The 12,356-nt window shown below is 37.8% G+C and overlaps 1 protein-coding gene and 1 long non-coding RNA gene across 6 annotated transcripts in view; one reads left to right on the forward strand and one right to left on the reverse strand.

Moving 5' to 3' along the window:
* Positions 1–12,356, forward strand: part of LOC112161733 — a 25,530-nt gene that overhangs the window by 9,159 nt on the left and 4,015 nt on the right. Inside the window, exon 2 of one of the 2 annotated variants that reach the window (XR_002921943.2) lies at positions 4,849–4,949. The exons of the other annotated variant lie outside the window; for it this stretch is intronic. This is a non-coding gene — a long non-coding RNA (uncharacterized LOC112161733). The remainder of the gene's footprint in view (positions 1–4,848; positions 4,950–12,356) is intronic. 2 annotated transcript variants of the gene reach the window in all.
* pgbd5 (piggyBac transposable element derived 5) overlaps positions 1–12,356 on the reverse strand; it is a 31,516-nt gene that overhangs the window by 7,783 nt on the left and 11,377 nt on the right. For 3 of the 4 annotated variants that reach the window (XM_036215484.1, XM_024297131.2, XM_036215483.1), the window contains 2 exons: positions 8,986–9,416; positions 4,777–4,911 (listed from right to left, as the gene is read on the reverse strand). In XM_036215484.1, coding sequence (XP_036071377.1) covers positions 4,777–4,911; positions 8,986–9,416 — 566 coding nt within the window. Of the gene's footprint in view, positions 1–144; positions 326–4,776; positions 4,912–8,985; positions 9,417–12,356 lie in introns of all 4 variants that reach the window. The other variant, XM_024297130.2, reaches the window with a different exon arrangement.

A 12,356-nucleotide genomic window follows, 5' to 3' on the forward strand; every position in this document is an offset into this window, starting at 1 on the left:
GGATCAAATTTATCATTTTCTTAGTGCTAAAATGTTACAAATAGGACATGAGATAAAGGATTTCCTGCTCATCGAAGCCCAAATGACAGAAGGAAGAAAGAGAGAGATAAAGTCGAATCAGGTCTTCTGTTCAGACTCGTTTACCTTGTTTGCTGAATTCAGAGAAGAGACTGAGGCTTGTAATGGACGGTCCTGTGAAGATGATGACGTTCTTGCCGGAGATGTTATGACACAGCTGCTTAGCCACGAGGCTGTGGAGCTGAGGTTTGTTCTTCAGCGTCGCCAGACCGTCAGCACCCTGGTTCTCCTTCAGATGCACGTAGATCTACGGAGCGCACGGACAGGAGCAGACCATCGAACACATGAGACTTTGTACACAACATAAATTCAAAAGGATGAAACACAAAAGTGTTTATAGGCTAAATGAGTATAATTATGAGTTATTTTCAATTTTGTTCCTAATGACTTTCATAACTGAGTTCAACTCTTTTATTCTAAATCTTAATTCTTTGCAAGAATTGTATACAGTTTATCCTTTAGGGTCTCTTAAAACTAACAATTAAAGGGATTTAATGGATCTTAAACAGACATTCTAGTTATTTACTTTTGAAAAGATCAAATTGTGGTTAAATGCAAAGTAAAAACTATCAGAGACAACACTGCTAGAATGGGATTTGGACTTAAGTTTTGTTTGTTTAACTTGCATATTTTATTTTCAATAAACTGATTTTCTCCCCAAATTGTCGTAGTATGATAGTAAGATGAAACATAGTTATGACTGAAGTTTTGGTGACTGGAGCTTTAGTATATGCAGAACGGACCTTTAATTTATTTATTTTTGTTAAAGGAGAAGAATCATCTTTCTGTAACAGAGACAGTGCCAGCCTTCTGTGACGGAGGCGGAGCCAGCCTTCTGTGACGGAGGTGGAGCCAGCATTTTGTGGCAGAGGAGGAGCCAGCATTCTTTGACGGAAGCGGAGCCAACATTCTGTGACGGAGGCGGAGCCAGCATTTTTTGACGGAGGCGGAGCCAGCATTTTGTGACGGAGGCGGAGCCAGCCTTCTGTGACGGAGGCGGAGCCAGCATTTTGTGACAGAGGAGGAGCCAGCCTTCTGTGACGGAGGCGGAGCCAGCATTTTGTGACAGAGGCGGAGCCAGCCTTCTGTGAAGAAGGCGGAGCCAGCCTTCTGCGAAGAAGGCGGAGCCAGCATTTTGTGACAGAGGCGGAGCCAACATTTTGTCACAGAGGCGGAGCCAGCATTTTGTGACAGAGGCGGAGCCAGAATTTTGTCACAGAGGCGAAGCCAGCATTCTTTGACGGAGGCGGAGCCAGCATTTTGTCACAGAGGCGGAGCCAGCCTTTTGTGACGGAGGCGGAACCAGCATTTTGTCACAGAGGTGGAGCCAGCATTTTGTCACAGAGGCGGAGCCAGCCTTCTGTGACGGAGGTGGAGCCAGCCTTCTGTGACGGAGGTGGAGCCAGAATTTTGTCAAAGAGGCGGAGCCAGCATTTTGTGACAGAGGCGGAGCCAGCATTTTGTGACGGAGGCGAAGCCAGCATTCTGTGAAGGAGGCGGAGCCAGCATTCTGTGACGGAGGTGGAGCCAGAATTTTGTCACAGAGGCGGAGCGAGCCTTTTGTCACAGAGGCGGAGCCAGCATTTTGTCACAGAGGCGGAGCCAGCCTTTTGTCACAGAGGCGGAGCCAGCATTTTGTGACGGAGGCGGAGCCAGCCTTTTGTGACAGAGGCGGAGCCAGCATTTTGTGATGGAGGCGGAGCCAGCATTCTGTGAAGGAGGCGGAGCCAGCATTCTGTGACTTTGGTCAAACTTCTAGACAAAGGGCGATTTTTTGATTTTAAGCATATTCAAAAACGTTTCAATAGCTCAGTTTAAGTACGACTATTTTAAAATTTGTAGGGGACCAAAATGACATTTTTTTTAAGCTGATGGAACACCAACTCACATTAAATTTCTAAATAATCAGAACGTTTTTTGCCATTTTTTTTAATGGTTTGGAACGAGCTCTGCTTGTAAAAACATCAAGCATTCTTAAAAAACAAACCAAAAATGCTTTAAGAAAGTAAATGCACTTCGAGGTTGAGCAGCTTTTCTCCTGAGACTAAACAGATTCAAACATGCAGATTTCAGGTCAGGAGGTCATCTCCATCTGTGAGCGTGTATAAATATTATCATCGCTGCACACATCTCATTGATTCCACTCATTTTCCTCCTCTGGTGTTTCTTTCCTCCCTCAGTTCACCATCATAATTCATTTCGACACAGACGATGTTGGAGTGGACTGGTAAAGACTGACTTCAAACTAAACGTCTGCAGTCACGGTCAACGCTAATGCTTATTGGTTAAATGGATGGGATAATGGAATGTGGCTTTGAATGGCAGTCTTTAATGCCTAATGCACACGGCTCTTTGCCTTATAAGGGCCGTGTGGGATAACAAGGGGCATTTATAGAGCAAATTAATGAAATTATCACTAAACTAACTAAAAGGAAAAGCTAATGGAAAAATAATATTGAGCTGGGAATGGCTCCTCGCTCCATTAAAGCAGCTCCAGTCTGCAGGAACCATCTGCTATCTGCCTTTTTATGGTTCGCTGCAGTAAAAACTATTTACTACGTTGTATTGTTGAACCTCTCCGTCACAGTTTGAGCTCAGACAGGTCATTATGAAATCAAGGCGCTGCTGCCACCGCTAGCCGTGACACTCGCAGATTTTGGTTTTCCTCCTCCTGTCTATCCATGTTGTTATCATTCACTGTATTTTTATAGTCTGTGTGTAAAATATGCATTTAAGGTTTTTTTCATACATTTGGGAAAAGATTGTGGAGCATTTTTACATTTTTGGGACTAAAATTTACTGATTTTTTTTAGACCTTTAAATGTGCAAAAAAAATGTAAAATCTATATTTAAGGTTGATCACATTTCTCTGGAAAAAAGAGAAAAAGAAAACGACATTTGATCAAACAATGATCGATATGGTCACGTTCAACGTGTGGAGCAATGAGTTTGTGTGTATTCAGACTAGAAAAGTCTGTTGGTCCAACCAAGTCTTCAGACTGTCGTCATTTATGCTTTGAACTAAAGCTTGTAAACAAAACCATGTGACTAAAGATATCTCCAGTCATTGGCCAGGAATTAAAAGGGCGGAGCAAAGCAATGAGGAAGTCCTAGGCTTATTCAGACTGAGGAAACTCAGAGCGAACCAGAGTGATTAGAAACTGACCAAGACCACCTTGAAAGATGGTTCCAAGAGCGGATCCTGGTCCTGGACAAGGGTTCACTTGACGGTATTCAGACTGAAACAAACTCTGGTTCACTTTAAGCGAACCAAATGTGTCCAGTCTGAATGCACCTTTTGATTTCTTCCTCTCTAAATGTATCTTATCCAATTACAGAGAACTTTTGGCTACATTTGTACATGAGAAACAGATCTGATCTCCCCTTCAAAATTTGACACAAATTGAAAGTACCAAAAGGTGCAGTACCATAAAAGACCACTGGAGGCAAAATGAGACAGGAAGCAAGTTTCCATTGACTCCTATGTTAAAAAGTACCATTTTACACCAAATAGAAACATATTTACAGTTTATTTACTAGTTTCAAGTTTCTTCATTTCATGACAAAAGTGGTGGAAATTTATTCTATAAAAACTTTATTCTCCCAATATTTATCGATTTTAGCTTTGAACAGATTTAAGGCTGTGTTTATTTAATTCAAAGGTGGATGTTTTTTTCTCATCATTGTGCCAAATGTAAAAAACCCCGGTCAGTGTCGACAAATGATGTCCAACCTCTTTAATTCACCCTTAAAGACCTGCGATACAAATTAAGACCATTTTTTAAGCAAAATATTACTTTCTTAAGGATCTTGAGAGAGTCAAATCCACAAAGGGTCCATCCTCGCAACTTCAAGGGTTGAAGGATCTACAGCTCCTAATATCAGCAGGATTTGGAAGACCCAGCTGCACATTGGGGTATAAACTACCTTCTGTGGCTTAATTTGGTGTAAAATCAACACATATTTGAGTGGTTTTAATTCAAAATACAATCAACTGTTGGTTTGATTTTTATTGGAAAGCTTTTGGGGATTTTCCATATAGTTTAAAATAATAGAGATTAATTCATGATTTGTATATGTAAGTACTGAATGTGAGTATGCATGTGTGGCAAAATAGAAGAGCCAGAACATATTCTTGGTGTCTGCAGCCTGAAGTAAGAAAAAACACAAAATTTGCTGCAAAATCTTTAAAGTAAATGGTTTTAAATATTCCATTTCTCAGAGTCAGACTGTGATTTAATCGGAGTTACATAAGCAACCGGCTCGTTTGAGGGCAAGGTTGTTATAGGAGCAGCTCTGCCTGTCTGAGATCTGACAACACAGATCTACTCTGAACCAGAAGATCTTCAACTCTGAAAAGAGATCAAAGCAGTTTCATTTTAGTTTGAATAAACCAGAAAGACTGACCCAGAATCCTTTTACAATTCCATTCTAAAACGGAATATTTCTGTATATAATATTTTAAATTATTTAGATTTTAGGATACATTTAAGGAAGTGACTCTAAAAAAGAAAGATTTTAAATGATATGTAGATAAAAATCATGATTTTTGCTCTTCACTTCAGGCACAATAGAAATGTTTGCCTCGTTTATTTTAAGTAACTTAAAAAAAAATGCCTAAAAAGCAGAGAATCCATTTGCAACCTAAAAACGCTTCTGGCTGATTTCCAATGTCTTTCATCCCACGTTTGTGCGTACCTGACAAATGAAGCCGGTGGAGGTGCACTGCCGAACCCAGAGGCTGAACTTCCTCTTTTTCCTCTTTCTCAGCTCCCTTTCTGTGCAGGTGGTGATGAACACTGGGTCTTCATCTATCAAAGGCTCATGAAGAACCTAAAAAAATAAAATAATAAGTGGATATTGCTTTACAGGTGAGCATGCTTTAGATTTGAATGTAACCATGGCAAAGCACAAACGGAACACAAAGGCTGACCTCCACAAGGCTTTGTTTGTGTGCCAGTGATGATGTGACAATACAGCTCAGAGAGAGAAAGCTGCTGCTTATATTTTTGTTAAATTGCAACACAATATATTGCATCCTGCAGGATTGAAATTATGAAAAAAACTGACCCAGAAAAAAAAGTTACATAAAAAATGAAATATTATAATAATTATATGTATTGTTTTTGTCTCATAGTTTAGCCAGGGGTATGACTTATACTCAGGAGTGACTTATTTTTTCCTTTTTTTTTTTTAAATAAATAGGTGTATATATTTGTTATTTTCCCAGTAAACACCAGTTGTTCTTTAGCAGTTGTTTTCCATAACAACCACTAGAGGGCACTGCTTCGGAGTAAAAGTATTTGCTTCGGACAGAAGAAGTGTTGTCCAAAACAAACATGGAAGAGAATCTTATTTTTTTTTTACGGAAGCTACTTTTTTTTTTAAATCGGTTTTTATTTATTTATTTTCTTGAGAAAACAAGATAATAACTCGTTATAACGAGAAAAAAACGTCTATACTGATTCATTTACATTTCAAATTAGCTTGACATGTGCATAAAAAACAGAGGAGTTTTAAACAGTTTGCATACACAAAAATCTAATGTAGTTGTCATTTCTGTTGAATTTGATCAAAATTGAGATTATTTTGTGCTGATTTTGAAAGAAAAATAAAGGTTTAGCATCATCAATAACAACAAGGCAGCTTCAAAGGAGGAATCTGTTTCTAGTTTCCAAGCAAAACTGGATAAACTTTATAATCTGTGTTATAAACATCTCATTCAAACTGAGTTAAAATAATTGACCTAAATTATGCTTAGCATCAGTTCCACAATCCAGTTTTTTTTCCTTTCATGCCTGAATTTATTATTATTATATAAAATAAATATTCCTCAATGCTTTTGCCATTTAAGGTGATGCTAAATGAAGAACAGTTCTGCAAATTAGGGAAATTCAGAACTTTATTCTACTTTTTTTTAGACAAAAAAACATATTTTCTGCCCATCTTTAATGTCATTTTATATTTTTAAACAAAAGTTCCATCTTTTTCAGTTAATATCACTAGTTATGTTTAAACTGTGATTCATAAATGAACAATTCGTGTTGGATTGGAAATTTGAGGAATAAATATTTTGTTAAAATCATGCTAACTTGTAAATAGAATTGTGTTTTAGTCCACTACTACAAACAGTTTCTACTGGAACAAAAAAGTCATAAAAAGGTGTTAAAACACAATCAGTAACTAACTGCCTTTAAACACATGGGGAGTACACTGTGTTACAGCAAAGCCACTGAGAGTTTTAATCTTCATTTCACGTCACTGCGGCAGCAGCAGGAAGATATTTCTTAGTCAAATATGCAGTTATGGAAAATAAAGAGGCCGTTCAGCTTTTAGGATGGGAGATGACGGCTGTAGAGAACCAGCCCTTCCAGAGAAATGCTTTATTTTAGCTGATAACAAGCTAAATGCAGCTTTGGGGTAGCTTAGCTGTAAGAATTTGTTAAATTTTTATTAAAAACACTTGAAAAAACAGAACAGACAACATAGAAGAAATACTGAAATAAAATTGAATATTTGCAGTGAGACTAATTATTAAATGTCTATTTAAACTTTTTGATGATGTGTTTCAGATTTTTGAATAAAATTCCTCATTATTTAACTTCCAGACTAAGACAAAACTTAAAATAAGCCCTAAACAGCATCTGCAACACCTTTTCTTTACAGACCCACTCCCATGTTTTGTAGGATTAATCTCATGATATAAAGAAAATTTAGCTCAAAATAGCATTTCTGAGTATTTGTTCAGTCAAACCGTTGGGAATGAGGAGCAGATACAAAAATGCAGTATGAAAAAGAGCTTATTTGTGATGTAAAATATACGCTGGGAGGGTCCTTGATGTGTTCGCTTTACAACAGGGAGGGGAAAGGGGGCGGGGCTCCTCCACATCAACGGTCCCGCCCACAACTCAGAATTTCTAATTAACTACTGCCGCTGTGCAGAAACTATGTTCTAAAATAACATTTTTTTTCTTATTGTGGCTAAAAACCATAAAATTATAATTAAAAGACCACTGGGAATCCTTTTAAAATAGATTAAAGGACTTTAGGACAAACAAACCAAGAAATTTCGATTTTCTTATAATTTTCAGCAGTAAAAATATAATAAAAAAAATCAACCAGTCTGAGGTTTGATTCTTTTAGATTGTTGTGCTAATTTTTGCCAAAACCAACAGTTTTACAGTTATTTTCATTCGTCACTGAAGACTTCCATGATTGGCTGCAGCAGCAGTCACAATAAATGTTTTAACAACCAGAGTGGTTTGGTAAAATCAACAGAAAATACCTAAAAAAAAGAGAGTGCAACAAAATCTTAAATCTAAAAGGGAAACTTATGGAGAATGACTTCCTGTTTTGACTCGTAGTTTTGCTACTCTTCAAGTTTCAGCATCTGCTCTCATTTTGCAACCTTAACTGACTTTTTAACTGTTCAGCCCTAGTGCTGCCACAGACGATTCTTTAGTCAACTAATCACGGATTATTTATTCATTCGACTAATTGGATCATGCACAAACTGGATAGAAAGCACACATCTTAACCATCATTAGCTTTAAATTAACTTGAAATTAGATATATAGCATTTCCTGTGATAATGCTAGTGTGAATGCTTTAAGCTGAATTTAGCTGCTGAAAATGCTGGAGCTGATAGCTGAAATCATTGAAGCTGATAGCTGAAAATGCTGAACCTGATAGCCAGCTAAAATTTTATCTAAATGCAAAATTAGCCTAAAATACTGATAGAAGCCTAAGTTAGCCAAAACAGCTGGCATACAGCTGAAATACCCTGAAAAAACTGAAAAATTCCTAAATTATCCAAAATAGCTGAAAAATATTAGCCAAACTCCAAAATAGCCTCAAAAGCCCAAATTAGCCATAATAGCTATAATGTCACTGAAATATTAACTAAACTAGAAATTTGCCAAAAAAATAAATAAATCCTAAATTAGCCAAAATAGCTAGCATGTAGCTGAAATGTTAGCTAAACTCCAAATTAGCCTAATAAACCTTTATAAATGCCAAAATAATCCAAAAAGCTAGCAGAATGCCATTATAACTTTCAACTTTACTACACTCTGACTCTATATTATATAAAGTAACAACTAATCGACTATTAAATTAGTTGTCGACTATTTTACTTGTCGATTAGTCGACTAATCTTGGCCTATTCAGCACATGCATACAAATGTTAAAAATTCTGACTAAAGTAAAACCTAACGCTCGGTATTGTCAATAATTACCAGAATCAATTTGATTCACCAGAACCAGGATTGATAAAATTCATTTTTTTATTATTCTTTGGAACCACTTAATTCAATTTGATTCAACAATAAGTTTACACTTTTTGACCCATTTGTTTAGAAATACATTAATAATCTACATATGCTTTGAAGATTTTCATATTAATCTGAAACAGTTCACATACTGTAACATTTATTAGTGAAATTATAATAAGATTGTTAACATCATACAGTATCACATTAGTTTTAAAACAGAGAAGCTTCAACAATTGTTCTGTTTCTCCTGGAGGGCGTTTCAGTTTGGCCACTAGGTGGCGATGGTGCTATAGAATTACACCTTATTCCAGAAGAAGTAGAATGTAAGACCAAAAAAATTTGTTTTAGACCACAAATGGTTACTTTAAAAAATATTTCCCTTAAAGAGTTTGAAAAATTCATATAAAGATGTTCATTTTGTCAGCAATGTATGTTTAGGTCGACTGAGCGTTAGCATTAGCCGTCCTATGGGAAATCCCATTGTGCGTTAGCATCAAGCTAGCAGATTTTAGCATCGATCTCCACTTTTATGGATCGATTATTGTTTTTTTAAGCATAGATCAATTCAGATCATTTAATTGATTTTATCAACCCAGCCCTAGTAAGAACCCTAACGAACTCCAAATAAACATACCTGTGTCTGCGAGGGTCTGAATGTGCAGCTGAACGACTGCTGCAGCAAGTCCAGGAAGGGCTGGATCTTGTAAAGGCCCTGGTTGCTTCCTTGAGACGGTCGGAACGCCACAATGTGGAAATACTTGAGGATCTTCTCAAACCGGGACTGGCTCATCTTCAAAGCAATGCTGCGGTTGCTGAAGAAGCCCGAGCTCCAGATGCTGAGCACCGACTCGCACCGATGAACGCTGGTGGAGATGACAAATCCCAGGAAGGCGTTCATCTCCTGGGCCGTGACGGGGCGCCAGCCCTCATCCGAGCCGAAGCGCTCCTGAAACTTCTTGGCGTACATGTTGGTCTGGGTTACCATGTTCTGGATGCAGTTGTCTGGGACAAAGAGCTGGAAGAAGTCCAAGGCTGTGGCAGTGGCGGGCATCTTCTGAGCGGGGCCTGAGGCAGGAGAGGAAAAATATATTCTTGAAATGAAGCTTACACAGTCGGTAACAAACCTTTACTCCACAGAAACTTCATGACAACTAGATCAGAATGAGCTTTTTGTGCTTTTCAGGAATCGGCCACAGCAGTATTTAGGTTAAATGTCACAAGCCCAGGGCAGCAGTTGCTAAGTTTACACGACTTGACAGCAACACATGTCAGAGTGGCATTTCTCCGCTTGGAGACGGTTTCAGTGTCACATTGCTCTAGTACAGTAAATGGGACAAAGAGATTTTCCACTCCTGTCAAATCAGGACAGAGACATGTTGAGAAAACATCTGAAGCTTGTCGATAAAACTTAGTTTTTTAGGCCGTCTCTGCTTCAGCAGCAGACCTTATCTGTACTATTGTTGAAAGAATGGAAATCATCGGTGCTTTTTAGGCACACAATCACAGAAAACAATGTTGGACCATCTGGACCTCCAGAACATGGGAGTTCAAAGAGTCTTTTAACAAGCAAGCAGCTTGGCTGGAACAGGTTATGTGTTTAGCGGCTCAAACAATTGGCTGGAAACTGTGTTTCTCCACATTCTGTTAAATTGTTCTCTTCTTCACATTCCAAAATGACAGAACAAACAGAAAGTTTCAAGTTTGAGTTTTTTGTAATCATGCAAAATCAACTTTTTGAGCTTTTAAGTGGATTATATTGGTCAATCCTCACTAAACACAACCCTAAAACGGTATTTTGATTTCTCTAAGAACCAGCCCCTCACAACCCACGAAGACCAGCAGGTTCTCATGAGCTGATGTCACAAAGTGAGAACCACCTCTTTCAGGAAGAGTCTGCACTGCCAGCTCCGCCCCCATTTATCTTATAATTTTTTTCCCGTGTACACTATTCACCGGGTCTAACCGTTGACATGAATGGACATCGGAACCCTTCCCCTCCCGTGTTCCAAATAGGAAGTACCCGCGGGTTGTAAAAAGGCCAAAGTCCCATAGGCTTCCATTGAGAATGATTCAGTTATTTCTCATTTTATTTGTCAGAATAACCATTCTTGCTCTGATGCTTCCTTCTTCACACGTTCCTTCTAATCCTAATTTTTTTACTGAATTTTTTTCTTTACCGCCAATAACTAAAGTTATAAACTGACCAGTAGATGCCTCAATGAAAGCTCGTGGTGGCCGGTGGCCCCACCTCAAACATTTGATTGGCGGATTCTTCCGATCCGCTTTCAGTGGAAGGGGTGTGGACTTGGATCAAGCTCACTCATGATTGTAGTTCCTCTAAAGATGGGACTCAAACCAACACTAACCCTCGCTGTCGAGGGGTGGTAGTATTCGGCTGCAATCTGGCGGTGGACGTATCAGGAAGTGACGGTGAAGGTTCTGGCCTGATTTCGTGAGGGCTAGAGGTAACACATTTCCAATGGGCGAACTCAACATTTATTATACCCAGTTCCTATTAACGGTCTATGGGTCTAGCAGGTGTTCGATGGTGTTCGATCTCTATAGAGACCGTAAGACCCCTCACCCGTATATACTGTCTGTTCGTGTAACTGAGAATGGCATAACATGTAAAAACGATACATGGTTTTAAAATGGATTATTTAGGGAAAGACAGAAAGATTTCAAGTAATTTCATGACGTCAGTCTGAAAGCAAATCAAACATTATAAAGCTTTTGTGTGTTTCCTGGTTAAGCCAAATCGAGTATTCCTGCACCTTTTTAAAAGTAAGTTTGTGTAGAGTCTCCAAAATATATTTATTTTTGTATTAATGACAACTGAAACGACGGGGTAATCTATTTTTATATTTACATAAGCTGTTTCAGTTGTATTAGATGAACGTTTATTTGACTAACAAATGGTTGAACGCAGGACTTCACCTCATCCTGCCCAACAGCCCATGAAAATGCACTGTGATACTCCTGAACATCTGTTGAGTATTAAACTGCCACAATATCAGTGTTAGTTAGTATTTTTAATGAGTTTGGTTTGTACAATTCTTTTTTCATGTAGTGTGTATTTTATTTTTTCTGTATTTCTGAGAGGCGGAACCCTTTTTTAAGACTTTGTTGCCTAGAGAAAGTTTTTGTTGTAACACCATTCAATAAAAGGAAGTCAAGGCCCGGGGGCCGCAGCCGGCCCTCAGGGTAATTATATACGGCCATCAAGATGGTTTTATTTTATTGTTACTAATGACCCGATGTTATCTTGCGTTTATTTCTAACTTGTATAATTTTGACAAAATATATTTTTATGGAGAGTAAAATATTGAAAGTTATTTAAGCTTTAAGTTGATTTATTCTGGAATAATTTTCCTGCCTTTTTATTATTCATAACTATGTTAAAAAGTTACGACTTTAAACTTTTAAAAATGAACATCCTGCTAGCTTTTTGGACTATTTTGGCATTTACAAAGATTTTTTTAGGGTATTTTGGAGATTAGCTAATAGTACAGCTACATGCTAGCTGTTTTGGCTAATTTATTTTTATTTTTATTTTTTTTTAGTTTTAAGGCTGTTTTGAAGTTTAGCTAATATTTCAGCTACATGTTAGCTGTTTTGGCTAATGAAGGTTTTTTTTCAGTTTTTCAGGATATTTTAAAGTTTAGTTATTTTTCAGCTACAAGCATGCTGTTTTTGCTAACCTAAGTTTTATTTTTGGGGGTTTTTTTTGGGGGCTAATTTGGCATTTAGCTAATATTTTAGCTGGCTATCAGCTTCAATGATTTCAGCTATCAGCTTCAATGATTTCAGCTATCAGCTTCAACATTTTCAGCTATCAGCTTCAGCGTTTTTAGCTATCAATTTCAGCATCTTCAGCTATTAGCACTAGCATCCTCAGCGACCAAATTCAGCTTACAGCATTCACAGTAGCATTATCACAGGCAATGCTATATATTTAGTTCATAATTATGCTTAAAAGTTACTGTTTTAAAGTTTTAAAAATTT

Source organism: Oryzias melastigma, linkage group LG15, assembly GCF_002922805.2.
Source record: "Oryzias melastigma strain HK-1 linkage group LG15, ASM292280v2, whole genome shotgun sequence".
Classification (NCBI taxonomy): Eukaryota; Metazoa; Chordata; class Actinopteri; order Beloniformes; family Adrianichthyidae; genus Oryzias; species Oryzias melastigma.